A 21,117-nucleotide genomic window follows, 5' to 3' on the forward strand; every position below is an offset into this window, starting at 1 on the left:
GAAAGGAGGCGTAGCAGGGGCACGGCGGGGAGGGAATCTCTGGCGCCCGCCCCCCGCCTCCGGACTCGCTCTGCTGCCGCCAGTCAGGGCGGCGCGATGGGCCTGGGCACGGGGCAGCACATCCCCGGCCGGCGTGCCTGCTGCCCTGTGGTAACCCCGGGACCGCGCTCCGCCGGGGTGAACGACCGCCGCCGCCGGAGAGCGATGGGCGCTGCTCGCTCTGCCGGCGGCCCCAGCCACCCCGCAGCCGTCACCACATCGCCTTATCGCTTAGCAACACCGCGCGGGCCCCGCGATTGGCAGGGTCGCGCCCCCGCCCACGTGCCGCCGCCTCCGTATTGGGTGCCGTCCCGGGATTGCGCGTCCGGCCCCGCGTCCCTTCCCTTTGTGCGCCGCGGGTGCGCGCGGACGCTGCACGATCCGACCGCGCTTGGACCGGCGCCCGCCGAGCCTCCGCGTCAGTCGCCGAGCCACGGTGCCGGCACGGCGCGGCCGTACGCCTCACAGTGTACCTACCCGCGGGGAGGTGGGAGAGGGACACGAGGGGTCCGTGCTGCCTCGTCCCCGTCCAGGCCAGCCCAAACCCAGGCACGCCCGCAGCGCCCGAACTTCCACGGCCTGCAGTACGGGGCGGGGAGGGGCGCGAGAGCTTGGCCCGGTACCGCGGGAAAAGGGGCCCGCCTGTGTCCGCCCCGGCCTGGCCAGGGCCCCCTCCTCCCGTGGAGCGGATCCGGCGGGCAGGGGTTGGCATCACCCCGGGTCTGGCCGGGGCGGCCCTGCCCCGGCTCTCATTGGACTGCGGCGAGGCGTAAACTGTCAGCCCATGTGGCGTGGCCGCCGGAGGTGGCGACTGCTTAAATAGCGGTGAGAGCTAGAGGGAGATAGTGAGGAGAGCGCGGAGTATCGGTCGTGCGCGGCTCGGCAACAGCCGCAGCAGCGTCCCCCCGCATCATCCTGATCCCGTGCTGAGCTGACGACACAGTCTTACCGACACGAAGCCATCCGCACCTGTGCAGGTATCGGCGGGCTAGCGGGTGCGCCGTGCTTCGGAGCGTGGCAGCTTCTGCTCCAGGCTCCGCGGGCCGTTGCGCCCCGTGCGCTGGGTGCGCTGGGGAGGCTCCATCTTGCCTCTACGCCGGGTGGGCGATGAGGGTCCGCGGGCTCGTTCCGCGCGACCGGAAGGTTCTGCTCCCCGGCCCTGGGGTCGCTGCGCCCTGTTGCTGCGGGCCGCTCTTCTGCGGCCCAGCGCGGTCGTTCTGGGGAGAGTCCCCCACCTCGGCGGCTGGTTAACGAGCCGCAGCCTCCCACTCTGCACGGCAAGGTGGCTGCATTGTGGTGCTGGCGCCCGGCCATCTTGGCGGCGGGCGGGGACCGTGCCACCGCCACAGCCGTGAGCCCTCCCTGCCGGGCCGAGCGGCGTCGGGGACGCGGCCGGGCCCCGCTGCCCGCAGTCGTGGCGCGCGCCCGGCGGCAGCGGCTGCGCGAAGGGCCGCGCCCGCCGCGGGGCTGGGCGGCCTCGCGCTGCCGGAGCTCGGCCGCCGAGCTCCTCACGGCCTCGGGCGGGCGCCGGGCTGGACGGGCCGCCCTGCCCGGGCAGCGAGGCGACGGCGCTGTGCTCTCCACGCCGCGAAGGCACGGTCCTGACAGGCTGAAGAAGCTGGTACGGGAGGAGTTCGGCGCTCGACATTGGGAAGGGAGACTCACCAATAGGTTCTGGGGATCCATCTGAAAAAACGTGCCGTGTATACTGCTAAACTATTTTTTACCACTTCGATGTAAACCAACGGCGCACACGAAACAGCCCGGTTATCGCACACCAGTATGGATTTGATGATGCGATTCTGTTAGGAACGTGGTCATCATCTCTCTGGCTGTTTTTGTATCTGTTTGGTTCTTTTTCCACATTGCTTCTGTGGCATACGGCCGTATAAGATACTGAATGCGTATTTTCCTAGCTAAAAGCTTTATTTGTATGCTTAAATTTAAGCAGGCAGTATTAAGGCTGTGTAAATTAATTTGCATACCCCGTCAGACCACCTTTGGGGGCTTTGGAGATTGTTTTGTCTTAAAAAATGGGAGAAGAAACCTCAAGCCACATGAGCAAAGGATTTCAGCTAGTTCTGCAGCCTCTGTCCTTGAAACAAAATGAAGAGAATAGTACATTGTGAAAGGCCGCATTTAGTGGGTGAATTCAGAGAATGAGGGCAGGTATGAATAGACATTTTACAAACATGATAGAGTAATATTTGGGACTTCGAGTTTTATACAGGTAATTTCTGACCACTTGGGAATCGACCAAGCTGTGCTGATTCCATGAGCAAAGTCTAACTTACCTGTTCTCCAGTAACAGCTTTGACCCACTAAGTAGTGCATTTTAAATATAAACACATTCTACTGTTTTTCATTTCTGTTGTGGTCAACCCAACAGGACAAATACTTACCCAAAACAGAGGCCTTTGAAATACCTTTGTTAGACTGAATCTGTAACATACAGATTGATGGTAGCCAAATGCTTTCGAAAGAATGAAAGCCAGACTGTGTTTGCCTCTATTCTGTGGAGGGGTTTTTGGAGGCAAGTATTATATCTCTTCATAAGTGAAGTTTTTATGTAAGGATAGTTTTTTATCACAAATTTTAGAAATTATAGACAGAGATTAGGAAACCTGGGTTATGATGTAATCATACTGAAAAAAACAAAGAAAACGGTCCTTTTGTCAATATCTGTGCTGAAGAAAGCTATGGAGGAGTCATGAGTGTTTCATTTTACAATAATAAAAGCTCCAAAAGAGATGAAGGTTTGGACAAACAATAGCAGAGCTGACTTTAAGGATTCTGTCACACCATGATGTCAGCTATCAAATAACAGCGAAATAAATATTTTGATCCTGTCTAGGAAAAGGAAATGTGCATCAGGCAAAACAAGGTTTGGGTTTCATTTGTCATTTCTTTGTGAACAGCTGTTTCTCCCTCCCTCTCCCCTTCCTTTCTTAAGCAAACCCTAGGTGAACAAGTTACAGCAGAATAAGTTTATGTTCAGTGGTTGGCAAGCCAGGTATGAGCAGGCAAAGGCATCAGATTTTACCTTCACTTTGTGTGTAGGTTTTGGTTTTGGATTTTTTGTCTTTTCTTTCCCTCTATAAGCTTATATGCTTAATGGTCAGAGGGTTATTTCTGTAAGGAAACAGTAGATAAAAAGTATTGTAAAAACAGGGATGGTGGAAAATTATGATTAATACTTCTTTGATTAATTTTTGGTGCCAAATTATGAGGGGCTGAAGAAAAAAAAAATGTTTTCAATGCAATAGAAAACAGTATTTCAACTTAAGACTAGCTTTGATACCAGAAGGGATTGTTAGTTATTACTAGTCACAAACTGAATGAGTCAGCAACAAAGTAGAATTGCTAAAAAATATTGTGCAAATCCAGCTAGATGGTAGTTTAGGCTTAACCAAGGTGTCTACTGCACTGATACTTTGGCAGAGGGAGGGAAGGTTGGCTGTGGTATGTTTTTCACTCCACTCAATTTAAAACACTTTACAGTTGTCTGTGGAAAATTCACACAACTCAATTTAAGCCAAAGCATGGGATAAACTGAGGAAGAAAGATGTTGGGTGTCTGGTTGGATTCAGAAAATATAGCCTTAAGAAATAGAAAACTCCTGTTTGTCCTTCGTTATTTTCTTTGTCTCCTGATTTGACCTGTTGCTTTTGAACACTTTGCTCATCAGAGGTAGTAGGAGCAGTCTGTTTGTATGTTTGCTGTAGTCTAATCTCCTTTGGAACATGTGTAGAAATAAATGTTCTTTCTTGATCTGTGCTATGCCCTGTACTTGAAAATCTATCAGTGTACTGGGTTACTGTGTATAGTCAAAAAATGCTCTCTGGAAGACAAGTCTCTATTAATAAAGTAAAATAATAATGCAATACACCATTTGGGGGCAAAGTTAATCAACCTTAAAACGGTTTACTCTCTGTCGAGGACAACTGAAAACATTGTTGATAGCTGTAACAACTGCTGTAATCACTGTTTAATCAGGGATGGCTTGATATCCATGACTTTTTTTCTGACCACTCATGTTTTCCAACAGCAGAGCATCTCTGCTGTCTGCTGCTTAATCCATAATTTGTATCTTATCTTAGATGTATGCATTTGGAGCCATTTGTGGCAAGTCTAAATCCTTCTGGTTCTTTGTGTATTAAAATATTTTAATTTGTCGCACTTCTTACAAGAGTTGAAATTATCTTCTTGGTTCTTGTTCTTCTGATTTTGATTACTGCAGCATCTTTTTCTCCACCTTTGACATAGTCTTGCTCAACTACATTCATAACAAGTTGGCAAAAATTGTTTTGTTGATGAATTTCATTACTTCACTGTCTGAAAGAAACATTTAGTCAATTGGTTGTACCTGGATAGAGTTTTTCTGATACTCCAGGGAAAGATATGTAGGATGGGAAGGAACAATTCCAGAAATCATGTTTCAGTCTTCTGAAATAGAAATTATATTTCTTTCCCTAAAAATCATCACCTGAAGAGCTGAGGAATAAAATAGTTATACTTAAATTGTCATTGTCATGTATCATATCTTAAGCTTAAATAATAGATTTTATGCCCAAGATCTCTCTTTCCCCACCCCTGAAAGCGTAGTAGATTTGTGGCTCTTGGCTGTTTTTTAAAGGTACAGCGGTAAGGCCAGTTATAAAACTGACTTACTAGTTTTGTGTGAGTGGAAAAACTGAGAGGTTTCTCTTCAGCATGGAGTGGACTGGGCCTGTTACTACCAACTTAAGTTTTGAGGACTAGTTTCTTGGTGAGGGCCTTGTTCAGTTTGGCCTTTACTGTTTCCTTTTTTAAATGAACGGGAGTGGAATAGACCTTCTGTTGTTTGGGTGTTTAACACAAGACCTAGAAATCCAAGATGTCCTTTTGGGAGCATTTCTGGTTTTGCTCCCAGAAGGAATGGACTGGGTGAAGTAATCATCTCTTCTGCTTCAGTGTTAGGTGTTGCATAATTCCACAGTTACTCCACAGATCTGAGTCAAGATTACTGCTGTAGGAAAGAAGGGTGAAAGAAGTCAGGCAGCCTCTGTAGTGTTATGTTCTGGCAGAGCTACACCTCAGCTGTGCAGAGGGCCCTGCTTTCCTTCTGCACACCCCAGCAGCCTCATGCAGCTGGGGGAAAAGGGCACCTTGCCTGAGCAATGTATGGTGTGAAGGGAACAGAGGCCTGTTTCTTGCTCAAAAGGAAGTCCTGAAAGAGGCTGCAAAACAATGCCCAAATGATACATCTTGGGTTGGTAAAACAGCCACTAAACACTCATCAGAGAGTACCCATTAGCGCTGTGCTTTGGAGAGGATGATGAAGCACCAGCAACACTTAAGCAATGGGCCTGCTTGCCACTATGTAGCGTAATGCCTTATGGAAGTCAAACTTCAGCTCTTTTGTATCAAGCCTTTTCCTTCAAAGTTATTAAGGCAGACTTCTAGTTGTTTGCATGCCTAGTTTTGTGGTTTTCACTTGTTTAAAATCCCACACATTGAAGAATATTTTGCTCCTACTTACCAGAAGGTTTATTTCAGGAAGTACTGTGAATGCTTTCTATCTCTTTGGTTCCTGCAGCCATACTTTTATTTATTTTCATATTATAAAACTGCCACCGTGTATATGAGAATTTCCCCTACCCCTTTGTCTACTTAGGATCTAAAATTGTAATTTGATTTTAACTGCAACATCAAGTTAACTTGCCTTGTCTCTATTTAGTTATTAATATATTTTTACTGTACTAGAAGATAAAGGAGCATAGGACATGAACTATAATTTGGTACTGTGGTCTGATACAGGTCTCCTGCCATGCTGTGTTATGCAGCATGATGCTTTCTTGTGGTATTTGAGATTGGGGTCTTGAATGCAAATTTCTTGGGACAACAGCTGAAGTTTTTCATTCTGTGTTCCAGATCTGTTCTGGCAAAGCATGTCTTAAAGCACCACCCTCTATCATGTGTAGCCAGTTCTACATTCCCAGTTCTTTACATATGTGGCAGTGAAGGGTGCAGTTAGGGAACACTTTAGATGTAATGCTTATTTCTTTGGTTTTGGCATTTAAAATGATGCTAAATTGTACTATAATCTTTGTGCTTTGTGTGGGTTTTCTCCTCTGTGTGTGTGTGTGTGTATGCGGGGGTTTGGTGTTTTGCTGGTAGGTTTGGTTTGGGTTTTTCATCAGGTTTTTGTTTGCTCAGTTAATTGTGGGGGGGAAGGAGGGTTAATGTTGTGTTGTTTATTTGGGCAGGTAGTTTTGCGCAGTCTTGTAGTTTTGTTTGTTTGGGGTTTCTTTTTTTCATGTCCAACAAATCTTTTGATTATTGATTCTTAAGTTAACATTTAACTTTGCAATGATTGTAGAACTTGTTTTGCTACCTCCTAGGTTTGCCTTGTAATTATGTATTTTACTATGTGTATTTCATAATTTCTCCACCCACTTCTGCTCCAGCATGTTAATCTTTCTTCTTTGCTGACTTCACAGAGGCTCTGCATTTAGTAGAGGTAGACTTACTCATTTTCTGGTTGTCATATAGAAACTGGTGGTTCTCAGAGCCTGATGCTCCTTCAGGATCATTTTTTTCATCCTTATCAACCCCATGGGTCTTATGGTCTATCTGATTAGTTGGGTTTTGTTTTGTTTTTTTTTAAATAGTAGAGACTCCATGGGCTGTTCCTGTGTGGGTGTTCCTGCAAATACGCTTGTTTGTCACAACATGTCAGGAAGACAAGACACGTATACTTTGCTTGGTGTGAAATCTTACTAGCCTTACTGCTTTGTGGATCTCAGCAACAGGGAGAAGTTAAGAGATGGAGGACGTGGTGATTGCAGGCATAGCAGGTAGGCTGCCAGAATCTGAGAACTTGCAAGAGTTTTGGGAGAACCTGCTTAATGGAGTTGATATGGTCACAGAGGATGATCGGAGGTGGAAACCAGGTGAGTGCTTATTGTCACTTCTTTTGGAGCCCTGAGTTCTGAGTGTTTTAGAGGAATTATTCTATGAAAAGAGAACTTATGAAATCGAATTCCTGCCAGACCTGAATTAACTTCTGATAAATCAAGAAATTCAGTAACGGAATACTTTTATGAAGGTCTCGCATAATGCATTTCGTAATGTTATATCCTGTGCAGTAGCAGCTTATGAATAATACGTAGCTTACTTTCAAATAAAAGAGCATTCTGACAGAGCAGCTAGACAACATTAATCCTATACCTGCTCCTGATAGCTGTGACAGTAACACAGCTCTGACATTCTTCTGCATTCAGAAGTAGCACAGGGATTCCAGTTGTGTGGTTTATGGCTTTTTACAATGTTCCTTTTGTCTTATTGTCCTTTTGAAGTGTTTGACACGTGTCTACCTAATTCAAGCTAGTGATTGCAGAAGTGAAAAGCAGCTTTTGTTTTTCTTCTAACTGGTGACTGACTGGAACCACCACTTAGACTGTATGTGCTTGGTACAACTTGCCAAAGCAAAAATGGTTAAACTGGATAGATGTCTTTTTCTGCTATATCCAGGAGAGTCCTAAAAATTACAGTCGTTTTTGCCAATGCAGCATTCTCATTCCAGATGAGGTAGATACTCTTGCAGCCCTCTGGGTACTGCACAGCGGAGTGATGTTACATGATTAATTGAAAATCAACTGTGGTCATTCTGTACTGTGTATCTCAGCTTGTAGCTGCTTCACTGTTGATATATTTTGTGACTTGGTGACAAATTTTTCTTCACAGGAATTTATGGATTGCCCAAGAGAAATGGAAAGCTCAAGGACATAAGCAAATTTGATGCATCATTTTTTGGTGTTCACCCCAAGCAAGCTAATACAATGGATCCTCAACTTCGCTTGCTGTTGGAAGTTTCTTATGAAGCTATTTTGGATGGAGGTAAGTGGATGAATGACTGAAGAGGGAGAATTAAGCTGTATTGTCTCTGTGTGATGAGAACTCTAACAAGGAAAAGCATCATGTTAGAGAGGAGATCCAAGACATGGTATGGGGGTTACCAGATCCCAGTATAAGGGTTAGAACAAAGCTGTTGTCTCTGGAATACCAACAAGGAAATCAGTGCTGACTGCTAGCCAATCTGTACATATGGTACAACCAGTATGACAGAATCACTTCAACAGTCAACAATTCTAGAGCTTTTCTATGTTCTGCTCTACCCTAATACTCTCTAATAATGCCGTTGTTAGAGAAAAAGAAGGATGACTTGATTAAAATTCTCATCCATGGTCTTAAAGAATGACAGGTGGCCTGATATATTCCTGTCTATTGTCTGGATTCTTAGAAAACCTGTAGCATTTGATCTGTTTCTATAGAAGGTTTTCCTAGGAATTGTGCTTTCAGAAATAGGAGCCTCTCTCTTCTACCACTTCCAGTGTTTTGAGATTGAGTTACTTATCCACCAAGCCAAGAAGTTTATTCTTCAGGTTAATCAGTTTCATGTCAGAACATAAGCACATGGGGAAAAAGTTGGAACCACCTCACTAGTACTGACAAGTTACAAACTGAAAGAGGGCAAATTTAGAGGAAATGAGGAAAAAATTCTTTACTGTCAGAGTGGTGAGGTATTGGAAAAGGTTGTCCAGAGAGGCTGTGGATGCTCCAGCCCTGACAATGTTCAAGGCCAGGTTGGGTATCTTGAGCAGTCTGGTCTAGTGTAGGATGTCCCTGCCTGTGGCTCTGGGGGTTGGGAACAGATGATCTTTTTAAGGTCTCTTCTAACACTTAACATTCTGTGATTCTTTGACTAACTGAAATGAACTTTTGCTTCTCTGCTTCTGAGCCTCCATCTGGAGACTGAATATTCTGTTTGTCTCCAGGACACCTGAAGCACAGAGAAGAAACAACAGAGATTTCTGACAGTTGACCTTGCTATGTGGTTTTTTTAGAGCAAAGTTGTTTCTTGTTCTGGTTGTTGGCTGTTTTTGTACTTAAGAATTCTCATTTCCATCTTGTAATTTAAATCTGGGCTGGATTGATGTGCTCACATGACATTTCATGTGCTGTGATTTTTCTCCCAGTCTGCTCCTTTTCTCTGTACTGGAAGTCAGCTGTAAGCTTCTCCTGTCAGTGTTTGTACTTTTCATAGTCTGTGCACTTTTTTACACAAGACTAGCAATGCCCAGCTAGGCTGAAAATCTTTGTCAGGGCACAGTATGTTCTGGACAAAAGCCAATAACAAACCTCTGACAGACTCTGAAATAAGACATGTAAGGTCTGCAGTTGAAATAGTTAAAAGGTTAGTAAAGGTAAGGAAACAATGCTGCAGGCTTGTCAGAAAGGGACAATAAGTAGTTTTTGGTGAAGTGGTGCCAGTGTACCTGGTATCTCCCCAGTTTGCCCCTCATTTTGTTTACTGTAATCTACCTTCCAATCCCCATAGGTGTAAATCCAGCCACCCTCCGTGGCACAGACACAGGTGTATGGGTTGGTGCCAGTGGGTCAGAAGCTGCCGAAGCCCTTAGCCAAGATCCAGAAGAGCTTGTGGGATACAGTATGACTGGCTGTCAGCGTGCTATGCTTGCCAACAGGATTTCCTACTTCTATGACTTCAGAGGTAAGTGTCACCCACACCTGTTAATGCTGATCAGCAATTGCAATTTCAACATGATTGTACCACAGTTGCTGTAGAGGACTGGGATGCATATTATGGCACAGACCCTTTTGGAATAAGAAAATAGCATGTAACTATTCTAAGGAAGCATATGAGAAGTAAAAAATATATAGTGACTATATGATAGGACTCCCTGTAAGGCTTTATAACTCAGCTGCTGCTGCTGCTGGGCATAGCTGGTGTTGATTTGAAAGATGGTGATGTCAGGAACCCTTTATAAAAAGGCCTCAGGCCTTTCTGGTCTTTGCTATTTGATACCAAGATGTGTGGAAGTTGGCTTGACCAGAGATAAACTGCTACTGACTGTAGCAGTTGGCTTTTTTTTGAGTAAAGTGGAAGAAGTAGGAGAGCCACACAGATGAGATTGAAGGCATGGGTATAATTCAATCCATGTATGGCACTGAAGGGAATGGAGAGATGGAAATTGATGTGGATTGCATCAGAGAACAGAGATAATGGGAAGGGCAAGGGATTTTTATTGACGAGAATGGGTAGTTAGATGAGACTTGCCTGTAAAGCTGTGTTCTTGTTGATGGAGAGGCAGTTTTTTTTTTTAAATGCTCTTAAAGCAAATGTGTTCACAATTTTTTCCCGTTTTTCTCATGCCTTACCTTGTAAGTAGGCAGAGATGATGGTTCTAGCCTCCCATTGCATCAGGTTTATCTGCTATGTTCTGAGGTAACTCTTATTTAACAGTGTTTTTAGTATGTTTCTTGTAATCCTGTCCTGTAGTCTTTGGAGAAGAATCTAGGAAATTAAGATTGTTTTTCCTTATGTTTCTTAAGGACCAAGCCTAACTGTTGACACAGCCTGCTCCTCTAGTCTCATTGCTCTGGAAAACGCTTATAAGGCAATTCATCGTGGGCAGTGCAGTGCAGCCCTAGTAGGAGGGGTCAACCTCCTGCTGAAACCCAACACATCTGTGCAGTTCATGAAATTGGGTATGCTTAGTCCTGATGGTGCCTGCAAGGCTTTTGATGTTTCAGGTAAGGCATTAGTACAAAAGCTTATGATGTATGAGAGTAACTTACTGTACAGTCTATGACCAGCTACTCTTTAAATACAGCAAAGAGCTAACCTTGTAGTTGTGCCAAGGTATGCTGTTTGGAAAATACCCTGTACCTGGTCTATGTAACCTGGAAAACTAATTGTGGGGAAGAAACTGATACCATATGGTTTGTCCCTCTGCCTCTGGGGAGAAAAATTAGCTGTCTCTTGATGGAAAATTTCTGTTGTCATTTGTAATGAGCACTGTTCTAGGTCATAACATTTTTCTTTAAAGGAAATAGATTTTTCAAATTCTCAAACAGTCTATTTTAAGAGGTAATCTTACTGCATGGTGTTTGGCAACATTTTACAAAGCAGAGCAGAAGTCATGACTCGTTCTCTCTGTGCTCTCAGGAAATGGATATTGTCGCTCTGAAGCTGCTGTTGTTGTTCTTTTGACTAAGAGATCTATGGCTAAGAGGATCTATGCCACGATAGTAAATGCTGGAGTTAACACTGATGGCTTTAAGGAGCAAGGTAGGTCTTGAGCTGCTGAAAAGTGAGATACTACTGAACTGTTCACTCTAGAGTCTTTGCCATAAAAAATGGTCTGTTGTAGGGTTCTTTAGATGTGTGAATGGTTTTTTGTGTTTGGGTTTGTTTTTTTTCAATTTCTGCTTTTGATAATGCGAAGTTCAGGACCCTGTTTTGTAAAGAACTTAAAGGAGAGAAGTGGTGGTTTGTACTGAAGTAACAGCAATGTTCTCTTGCTAGTTGAGCATTCCTCAGGACATCTCTGCAGTAACTTCTGCACTGATGGTAGAAATGTAGGTACAGTGTTAAAACTGTAAAGCTCTTACCCTACTGTTGTCCAGCTTCTCCTGCTCTCCAGTTGTGGTGACATGAAGCATCACATGTTTTACTTAACCTAGACATTTAGTATTCTCTTAACCAGTAGCTTTCCACCCTAGTCTAACCCATTGCTTTATGCTAATTTCTGGTTCCTTTGCTCTTCTTACAAAGAGCCTGAGAGTTTGGTGCTAAGGACATGGTGAAAAGATCTTTAGTTTAGATCTTATGTTTTTTTGGGGGAGGGACCTGGCAGCCCAAAGCAAATGAAAGGATGCCAAAATCAGAACAGGAAGCACGTGATGAGAACGAAATTGACAGCAGTTTTGATCCTAGGTGTGACATTCCCATCCGGAGAGATTCAGGAGCAGTTGATCAGATCTTTGTACAGGGAAAGCGGTGTCAAACCTGAAGAAGTGGAGTATATTGAAGCTCATGGGACAGGCACCAAGGTCAGCATAGTTCCTTAGGGACTAAATGTTTTCTTCCCTTGCATCACTTGCCACACTTTTCCATTAAATTATTCTTTGTTTTCTCAAAGTGAAATCCTTTTGCCTTCTACCAATTAGTAGAACATGCTCTGCTTCACTACTTTTGGACTTTGCCTGAACACCGTAACCTTTCACATTTCTCTCTTGGGGTGTGTTTTGGAAGTGCTGGCTAATAGCCATTCTGATTGTCTTCATACTAGGTTGGAGATCCACAGGAAGTAAATAGCATTACAAGTGTTTTCTGTGAGTGTGAGCGGGAACCACTGTTGATCGGATCAACCAAGTCAAATATGGGTCATCCAGAGCCTGCCTCAGGGCTTGCTGCATTAGCCAAGGTAACAGGAGGCTTGAGAAGGAAAATTTGGGGTGGTGGGTAACATCAGTGTGTGGGGTTTTGTTTGTTTGGTTTCGGGAAAATCTGCGTTGATTCAGGGTAAAATATTCACTGATAATGATAAGAATTCAGGTGTTTCTCATTAACTACTTGCTTCACATGTGAGTACTTTTAAAAGCTCAGGTGGCTCTCGTGCAAACCACTGAATGCTGATGTGGCCCTCTGCTGTGCGCACACACTTCAGTTCCTGCTTCCTATTGAATTCTCTAGGAGTCTAGCCCTGCTCAGAATGAAGGCTTTTAGGATCCTTTTGTTAATCCTTATTAATTGCTTTGTCAGTCCCTACACTGGACATTCCAACAGAACTCTGCTGCAAGTCATTTGGGTTTGAGGCACATATGCATAGAGGGATTTAGATGTTTGGAGTAGTTGACAGTGACCAAAGATGAGAGGCAGTGTGGGCTTTCAGTGCCAAAACAGCAGCTGATCCTTCCTGTTGGGGATGTATCATCTCTTCCTCTTCTCTCTTAGGATGGCAAGAAGCCAGGTGAGTTCTCTGGGATGAGGCTACCAGCATGAATAACTGTTTTAGCAACCAGCTTGCTAACTACTGCTGTAGGCAGACAGTCATCTGTTGGCTCTGGCTGCTAAACTGCTTAGCAGAGAGCTAGCTAATGTTCACACTTGCTTGTAAGCCTATTACCATAGAACCCTGCAAACCAAAGTCACGTACACCGTCACTGCTAGTGTAGCCTAACTGCTGTTAGGCTCTTCCAAGTGGTTATTTGTGACCCAAATACAACTTACTGTGAATAGTGTCACCTGCACGGTGATAGTGGTGTCCATCTCTCTGTAGAGAAAAGTTTAGGGGGTTTTTAGTGACTTTGTCGTCTCTGACTGACACATACTTCATAGAAGGAATGATAGCTTAGTCATAAAATAAGCTTCTCAATCCATATTATGTTGTATGTAACAAGCAGTTTGTTTAGTGTGGTTCTGTGATCCATCAGGACAGGATCATAACTTTGAGGTACTGTTGCCCACACCTTACACCAAAGCCAGTGTTTCTTAGACAATAACTCTCAGGATGTCTGCAGTTTGTGTAAATGTTTTCTTCTGGAATTCCACAAAATGCTGCTATGTGAGGTGCCAGGAAATTAGATTTTGAAATGATCAGATTTCAGACTTGAAGAGAATCCATTAATTATATGGATAGGTAGGAATGAAACTAAGACTTGCGAAGGCCTCTTCAAATTCTGGTAAGGAGGGGAAAACTCAGCTCCATCTTTGAATTACTTAGCCTGTCTAATCACTTGCTTTGCAGCAAAGACAAAGCTTTTTGATGGCACTGGTGGTATGTTTACTGTTCTGTGCTCTCAAACCTAGATAGAAACCATGGCAAATTAAAGTACAGTGTGTATCAGTGTAAAGCAACAGCACATTCAAAGTGCATAGTATTGTTGGTGTAGGACAGTATGCATGAAAATATTTAGACTACAGCTTTAAAAGTGTTGACTGTGAGTTGAAGTCATATATTATACTGGTTGTTCTCCCAGGTAAGCTGCCATGTCTCATAGTCAGCTTGGAAGAACAGTTCCCAAGACAGAATGTCTCTCTGACCATTCTGGGGTGATAAAGGAACTAGCAAACATGCAGAGCACGCTGTGTTTGCAGCTGACCTTGTAGTCTGCAATTTGCTGGGCTTGTTCCACAGATGTGGGCTTGGTGTGATGAGCTGCATGTAGAGGGAAGCTACTGAGAGGAGGGAGTTCTTGCTTATTTTGGCACAGATATTTTGTTCCTCACAGTTTCAGTACTTTCCTTTGGCTCTGCCAGTTCTGCCCAGTCTGCTGTTTCTGCTTTTTTGTATTGACAAGACAATAAATGTGTGTAAAGCAGCAAGCAACCTTCTTTACTAGTGCTTCAGCTTGATTCTTTTGCAGCAAAGCAAGAAATAGAAGCATTTTGTTGTGATGAGGAAGAGGATTTGTGACTTTGTGGGACTGGGGAGGGAAGAAGTGGAATGTGATAAAGGGATGGGATCTGAAAGGGAAAAAAGATGATGTGGTAGTCTTAGTACTTAGGCTGCTTTTCCAGCAAGACTGCATGGCTTGCCAGTTAGAAAGAGAATGGAAGCTGGACTTTATGCTATTACGCTCAACTTCCCTGCTGACGTCCCGCATGGTCTTAAAATTTGCCTAGGTGATGCAGTTGCTACCTCAGTAACATAAATAACGCTATTCTCTGAAATGTCCCTTTATCCAAACATAGAGAACTGCTTCAGAATATGCTACATGGTCATTTGTAGTAAAATAATAACAAAAGAATGTTTGTCATGAAACAATGTGGAGCACAGAACACTGTTTCTTCTTTCAGGTCATTCTCTCACTGGAACATGGGCTGTGGGCTCCAAATCTTCATTTCAATACCCCAAATCCAGATATTCCTGCCTTACAAGATGGCTCTCTGGAGGTAGTTTGTAAACCAACACCAGTGAAAGGTGGCCTTATTGGTATTAACTCTTTTGGCTTCGGAGGTGCTAATGCTCATGTCATTCTGAAGCCAAATAAGAACAAGTGCCAGCCTCTGGAGACTTGTAACATGCCAAGGCTGGTTCAGATTTCTGGCAGAACCCAGGAAGGTGTGGAAACACTAATTCAAGAGAGCAGAAAACATGGAGGATGCAGTTCATTTGTAAGCCTGCTCAGCGATATCTCTGCAGTTCCTGTGTCCTCCATGCCCTACAGGGGCTACACACTGGTTGGCACCGAAAGTGACATAAAAGAGGTTCAGCAAGTTCAAGCATCTGGTAGACCACTCTGGTACATATGCTCAGGTAGGTGTGCAGCATTGAGTTCAGGCTTTTCCATTCCTCTTTAAATCTGGGGCTTGAGCAATTGTATTCTGTGCTCTAATGTTATTTTACAGTGTAGCATAAGGAAATATTTTGCAACTCTGTGACATGTCTAGGAGTCTTGTTTTTCTGTATTTTATCAAAACCTTCCAACTTAACTGTCTTCTGATAATAGCAAAGACCAGCAAAATAAAAAGCAGTGCCTAATTTAGAGAATGTAAGAAATGTACAATGTTCTGCTCTTACTTAGAATTCTTTAACTGCCAGAGGAAGTGTGTTGTGCCCACTTCTGTTTCAGAGTATTACTAAAGGCTCACCTTCTGCTTGCCTATCCTGCAGGCATGGGAACACAGTGGAAAGGCATGGGCCTGAGCCTTATGAAGTTGGATCTGTTCCGCCAGTCTATATTGCGATCAGATGAGGCTTTGAAGAACACAGGCCTGAAGGTCTCAGACCTGCTGCTGCAAGCAAATGAGAACACTTTCGATGACACTGTCCATGCATTTGTTGGACTAGCTGCTATTCAGGCAAGGCTCAAATGGCTAATGGAGGGGGGTAGTGGACTCAACATATAAGCACCTTCTGCTAATGTGTCTGTTTGGCTGGTAACACTTTATACTGATTAATGGAAGCTTGTTTTGTGTAATCAGCAAGTGGCAGCTGTTGGAAATACCTCTCTGAGAGGAGGGAGGAGTGTGTTGTGTCCTTGACTATTTTGGGCTTTGCCACTTACACATCCATAACAAACTTTTTGCTACAGACATTCTTGGCCTCACTGCTTTTTTCTTACAAGGTGTTTGGACTAATGTTGGTCCGAAATGATTTGCGTGTGTATCTGTGTGTGTATGTGTCACAGTTTCTTCCTTTAAGAAATTTAGGAATGTCTTTAAGTTTCAGGCAAATGTTTGTGCCAAGGAGCAAGGTTCCATTTAATGTCTTCTAAAATTTGTTCTGCAAATGAACTAAGTCAAGCTGAGTGAAGCCTATTCATGATTCTGAGCGTCAATGTGCGATTCATGGTTTCTTAATAAACTAGAGACCAAGCTTTTAAAGTGGCCTGGAAAGCTGGTCTTGCCTCTTACTTTGTATAGACACATTCTTGGCAGCCTCATGTTGTTGGAAATATTTTCTTAATGGAAAATTACGTTGTGAAGAGGCCCAGACAATACTGGACTTGCATGATGATTCTTGGGATTGCTTTGAAAGAAGGATGGAGCTGTAATTGTGGGGGGAAAAAAAAGTAATGAGGCCAAGAATGTCTGTACCAAAAAGTTTATTATGTACTTGCTACTGCTGTGTACCTTTGAGGCCTGATACCTGCTAACTCTGGCATGGAATCAGTAATCTTACTTCTGCTTGCAGATTGCTCAGATTGATATGCTGAAGGCTGCAGGTCTGCAACCCGATGGTATTTTGGGCCACTCAGTGGGAGAGCTAGCTTGTGGTTATGCAGACAACTCCTTAAGTCATGAAGAAGCCATTCTTGCCGCTTATTGGCGGGGACGATGTGTCAAAGAGGCCAAATTGCCTCCTGGAGGAATGGCTGCTGTTGGTAGGTACACCCTTACTAAAAGAATGGTCCAGGAAAATGCATCTGATCGCTGTTGTACGCCATTGGGATAAAGCTGGTCACTGAAACTGTCACGTCTATAAAATCTTGGCCACTGTTGCCTCTTTTTCGTTTTCTTCTGATGTAGAACAGGTTCTTAAATACTGAAGTGGATACGATGGGAGTGATCTCTGTCTTGGAATACATCAGGATTTTGGTAACTAACCAGAATTTTAAGTGGAAATGAAGGGATTTATTGTCATGTAACCAGTGACAGGCCTGATAAATAATCGCCTTGAAACAAGGTGAAAATCTAAAGCACTGCATTTTTTGGCTCTTGATAGATTTATATTATTCACGCACAGATTTTATGGGGGTTTGGTTTCTTGTTGTTTCGGTTTGGTGTTTGTTAGTTTGTTTCTCGGTTTTTTCCCTAAAAGAGGCTTCTGATTGTCTGCAAGCCACTATGATGTAGTGGGCAGCTGGCTAGTGGAATTTACTGAGGCCTAATAGCACTTAGGAATAAGCTTTCTCTTGAACTAGCTTTGCTTTGTGTTTGTGTAGGTCATATAGTTTTGCCCACTGCTGGGTAAATTTTGGACCCACCAGTTTTGCTTTGTGGTGTGTCTTTGTAGTGACTGCCATGTTTAAAAGTGAAATTATTATTGGTAGCAGTGTTGTTCTTTTTTCTTATTGGACACAGTGGTCAATTAAAACTTGAAACACTTAGGAGAAAAGCTGTTGCAGGTATAATGCAGTATGTAGGACTAGATCACTTGTTATAATCTCAGATTTCTTAATTTAAATAATGCTACAAAGGACTACCTACCTAATTTAGCTTTTTTCCACTTGAGATTAAATAAATAACACTCTTACACTGTATGCATCTTTTGAAGTTCTATGATGTTTTTGATAATCTGATGTTGAGTTCAAGTTCTTCCTGTGACTTGTATCTGTGTAATGTGTGATCAGATGCTTGGTATGTTAACCTAGCATGCCACTAGAGTTACTGATTTTTATGGATATTTTGTGTCTTTCAGCAATCCAAGCTAGAACATGTGGGCTTGACTCCTAGAAACTAATTGGCAACATGAGACCGAACAACCAATTCTGTAGCTTCTTTGGAAGTGTGGGGGTTACCCCCACCTCATTCATTAATGGGATGGTGCAAAGATTTGGCCTTCTTGTTCTTGTTTATTTTTTATGTTTAGCATAACTGTGATAAATTTCATGTTAAAGCTCTAGGGTAAATATTCTTAGCTTCTGCAGAATTGCTTTGGATGGGAGAGGGAGTCTTTTGGAAGTACTTCCCAGTTTTGCCAAGTGCTGAATTGAGCAGTGACTGTGCAGTTAAGATTGCCTCCTCTTTATGAGGCTCATAGCTAGAAACACTTCTGTTGTCCTGTGGTCTTCCTTCTGCAGGTCTGACGTGGGAGGAATGTAAACAGCGCTGTCCTCCAAATGTGGTACCAGCCTGTCACAACTCTGAGGACACTGTCACTGTTTCAGGGCCTCTGGTGAGCATGGAACTGAAACAGTGCCTACCAGGATTATGAGTGGGACCTGTGAAGTTTGTGCTTGAAGAAAGCATGAAGCTTACTTACAGTTCAGCTGCTTGCGAAGGGGAGCTGGATTGAAATAGTGGATTGGACGTAATACTTTGTATAAACTTACTCAAATAGTCTGTGAGAGGAAGCAATAGTAGTGCCTCAGTAAGCTAGTAATAAAATGTCTCATATCCGTGGGCCTAGGAGGATGGTGAATTACAAGACTGAGAAGGGCAATAACCTCATTCCTGTTATGGCTCCCCTCAAATGGTATCTGGTGAAGGGTGTGGAGGGACTGCAGTGGCTTGTACAGGTTCCAAGTATTTTGTGAGCTTTTCTCTTTGTTCATTTATATTCCTCTTCTTAGGACTCTGTGAATGAGTTTGTAGCCAAACTGAAGAGAGATGGTGTGTTTGCAAAGGAGGTGCGCAGTGCTGGCGTCGCATTTCACTCCCATTACATGGCATCTATTGCACCAGCACTGCTCAATGCGCTGAAAAAGGTAATATTGCCAAATCATGGCTTGCATGGCTTATGCTCTGGCACCTAGGTTGAGTAAAGGTTATGTTGAGCCTAAGGGGACTCCTTTTTTCAGAAGGAAGAGAAAATGTCTTGAAGAGCATGTAAACCTCTCTGAGATCTAATGTTTGAAATCACATGGTCTCGAGCAGAAGAATGTCCTGAGCAATCAACCTGGGAGAAATGACCTGCTTAAAGGAGGAGCTGCTTGCTTTTGTCCATCATATTGTTCTCTATGACATGTAACTCTTTCTCCTATCCTTCTTTTGTGACTGTAGGTCATTCCACACCCTAAACCTCGCTCAGCACGATGGCTCAGTACATCCATCCCTGAAGCTCAGTGGCAAGGTGATCTAGCGAGGAATTCCTCTGCAGAGTACCATGTGAACAACTTGGTGAATCCAGTGCTGTTCCACGAAGGTCTGAAGCATGTTCCAGAGAATGCCGTTGTAGTAGAGATTGCTCCACATGCTCTTTTACAGGTATCGTATTTGATTGTTTCAGTATGACACTATATTGATAGTATCTTGCTGTTGCAAGGAGTTTGAGGGTCTGAGGACTAGAGAAGTTAGCAGCTTTACTTTTTTTTTTTTTTACCCTAGTTCTGACAACATTTCCTTCCTTCAGTACTTCTCAGCCTTTCCCAGTTTTAATTGGTTTAATAACCCAGTTTGGATTTTTGTTTCTTTGTGGTTTTTTAGGGGGTGGTATATGTTAATATTAAAAATAAAAATAAAAAATCCCTAACACACTACCACTTCCTCACCCAGACATTCACACTACTGTTGTTTTTTGTTCTTGTGCACTTCAGATAACTGATAGCCAGCTTTCTGAACTGCATGAGTAAGGATCTAATTGTTTGGATCTAATGGAGAGTGTATGCAAAAATTACGGTGGAATGAGGCATGCAAAGACTTAACAGGCCTTCTCTGTGAAAAACTTCTATTGCCATCTGAACACTGAATTTGGGTTGAGGTTTTGTCTCAGAAGGTGGTGGGTGGCAGAGGTGTTTTCCCTTCTTCTCCTACACCAAGTAGTCTTGAGACCATAGGAACTTTCTTTCTTCTGAAACTCCTTTCCCTAATGAAATCAGATCATTACTCCTTTCTCCCTGCCCTATAAAAATTGATTCTCATCCAGTTAGCTCCATAGTAGGGAATGTAGAACGTGAGGTCCATTGGGAAATACTTGCTCCACAGGATCAGTGGTGTAGTCTTCTCTCTGTCCCTTAAGTCTTAAGGACTGGTCTTTTTTTGGTCAGTAGAAGGTAAGAGAAGTCTTAGGAACAATAGTAGTTACTTGTGAATCAAGATTAATAGTTAGACTCAATCCAGTGTATTTTTGCTGTGTCATGTTAGCCTTATGCTTTGAAAGTGACTTGAAGGGAGAATTAAGAGTACAGTTTTTCAATTGGGTGGATATTTTTCTCGATAAAGAGACTTTATGCCTCATGTTGAAATCATTGAACAATTTTGGACTCTAATGCAAGTGACTAAGGCTTCATTGTCAGGTTTGAGAGTGTTCTGATTTTCTCTTCCATTCCTTTCTTTTCTCATGTAAAGACCATGGGATCAAATTGAAGAGAAGATAAAAATTGGGTCAGGTGTTCAAGGCTGAGTTTTTTGGTCTAATAGCTTTTGCTTGAAAAGTGTTCTAGGGTACTTCAGGCTAGAAGGTGTTGCTCCTGGGACAGGAGTGTGTACAAGTGGGAGGCGTGGGGTGACTTTGCAGTTCTTCAAGTGCAGGTTTTGATTTAATTTCACAGTCTGCATGGGAAAGGGATACTTGTGTTCTGGCAGAATTACATTAATACCCTGTAGATTCTGCTTTACCAGATGTGCAACAACTTGGGTTGCTGGAAGGGTACTCTTCTCTGTTAAAGGGATGCATGTGCCAGCAGCTAGCACAGAACTCTTGACACAAACACATAAGTGGTTTGAGGCCTATAGACAAAAAGTCAGAGACAAAGTAGTAAGTAATGCCTTCCACCAGTGATTAATGCATTCTGCTTGACCAGGCTATCTTGAGGAGAACTTTGAAACCAACTTGTACCATTCTACCTTTGATGAAGAAAGAGCACAAAAATAATTTGGAGTTCTTCCTAACACAGATTGGAAAGATTCATTTAACTGGGTAAGGAGACTAGGGGAGGAGGAGGGTGAGTGGGATAACAGAAGGGAATTCAGGTCTCTTCTCTAATATGCATGTCTTCACATGGATTCAAATACTCCTTCAAGAAACCTTGAAGAAAATGGGATGTACACTTGTGCTTTACATACTTAGCAGGGAAGGTGCCTTCTGAAGACAAGTCCCATTTTAAAGGCCTAGGAACCTG

At 43.4% G+C, this 21,117-nt stretch overlaps 1 protein-coding gene across 1 annotated transcript in view; it reads left to right on the plus strand.

Moving 5' to 3' along the window:
- The first annotated feature begins 867 nt into the window (after nucleotides 1-867).
- FASN (fatty acid synthase) overlaps nucleotides 868-21,117 on the plus strand; it is a 41,695-nt gene continuing 21,445 nt past the window's right edge. Inside the window, exons 1-15 of the mRNA XM_005530620.3 lie at nucleotides 868-1,016; nucleotides 6,828-6,974; nucleotides 7,768-7,920; nucleotides 9,422-9,595; nucleotides 10,438-10,638; nucleotides 11,054-11,176; nucleotides 11,825-11,940; nucleotides 12,180-12,314; nucleotides 14,690-15,149; nucleotides 15,507-15,694; nucleotides 16,530-16,719; nucleotides 18,139-18,233; nucleotides 18,631-18,765; nucleotides 19,061-19,264; nucleotides 20,800-20,915. Coding sequence (XP_005530677.1) covers nucleotides 6,848-6,974; nucleotides 7,768-7,920; nucleotides 9,422-9,595; nucleotides 10,438-10,638; nucleotides 11,054-11,176; nucleotides 11,825-11,940; nucleotides 12,180-12,314; nucleotides 14,690-15,149; nucleotides 15,507-15,694; nucleotides 16,530-16,719; nucleotides 18,139-18,233; nucleotides 18,631-18,765; nucleotides 19,061-19,264; nucleotides 20,800-20,915 — 2,417 coding nt within the window. The 5' untranslated portion in view covers nucleotides 868-1,016; nucleotides 6,828-6,847. The remainder of the gene's footprint in view (nucleotides 1,017-6,827; nucleotides 6,975-7,767; nucleotides 7,921-9,421; nucleotides 9,596-10,437; nucleotides 10,639-11,053; nucleotides 11,177-11,824; nucleotides 11,941-12,179; nucleotides 12,315-14,689; nucleotides 15,150-15,506; nucleotides 15,695-16,529; nucleotides 16,720-18,138; nucleotides 18,234-18,630; nucleotides 18,766-19,060; nucleotides 19,265-20,799; nucleotides 20,916-21,117) is intronic.

Source organism: Pseudopodoces humilis, chromosome 21, assembly GCF_049639895.1.
Source record: "Pseudopodoces humilis isolate 2021_Gansu_Grassland_sample_001 chromosome 21, ASM4963989v1, whole genome shotgun sequence".
NCBI lineage: Eukaryota > Metazoa > Chordata > Aves > Passeriformes > Paridae > Pseudopodoces > Pseudopodoces humilis.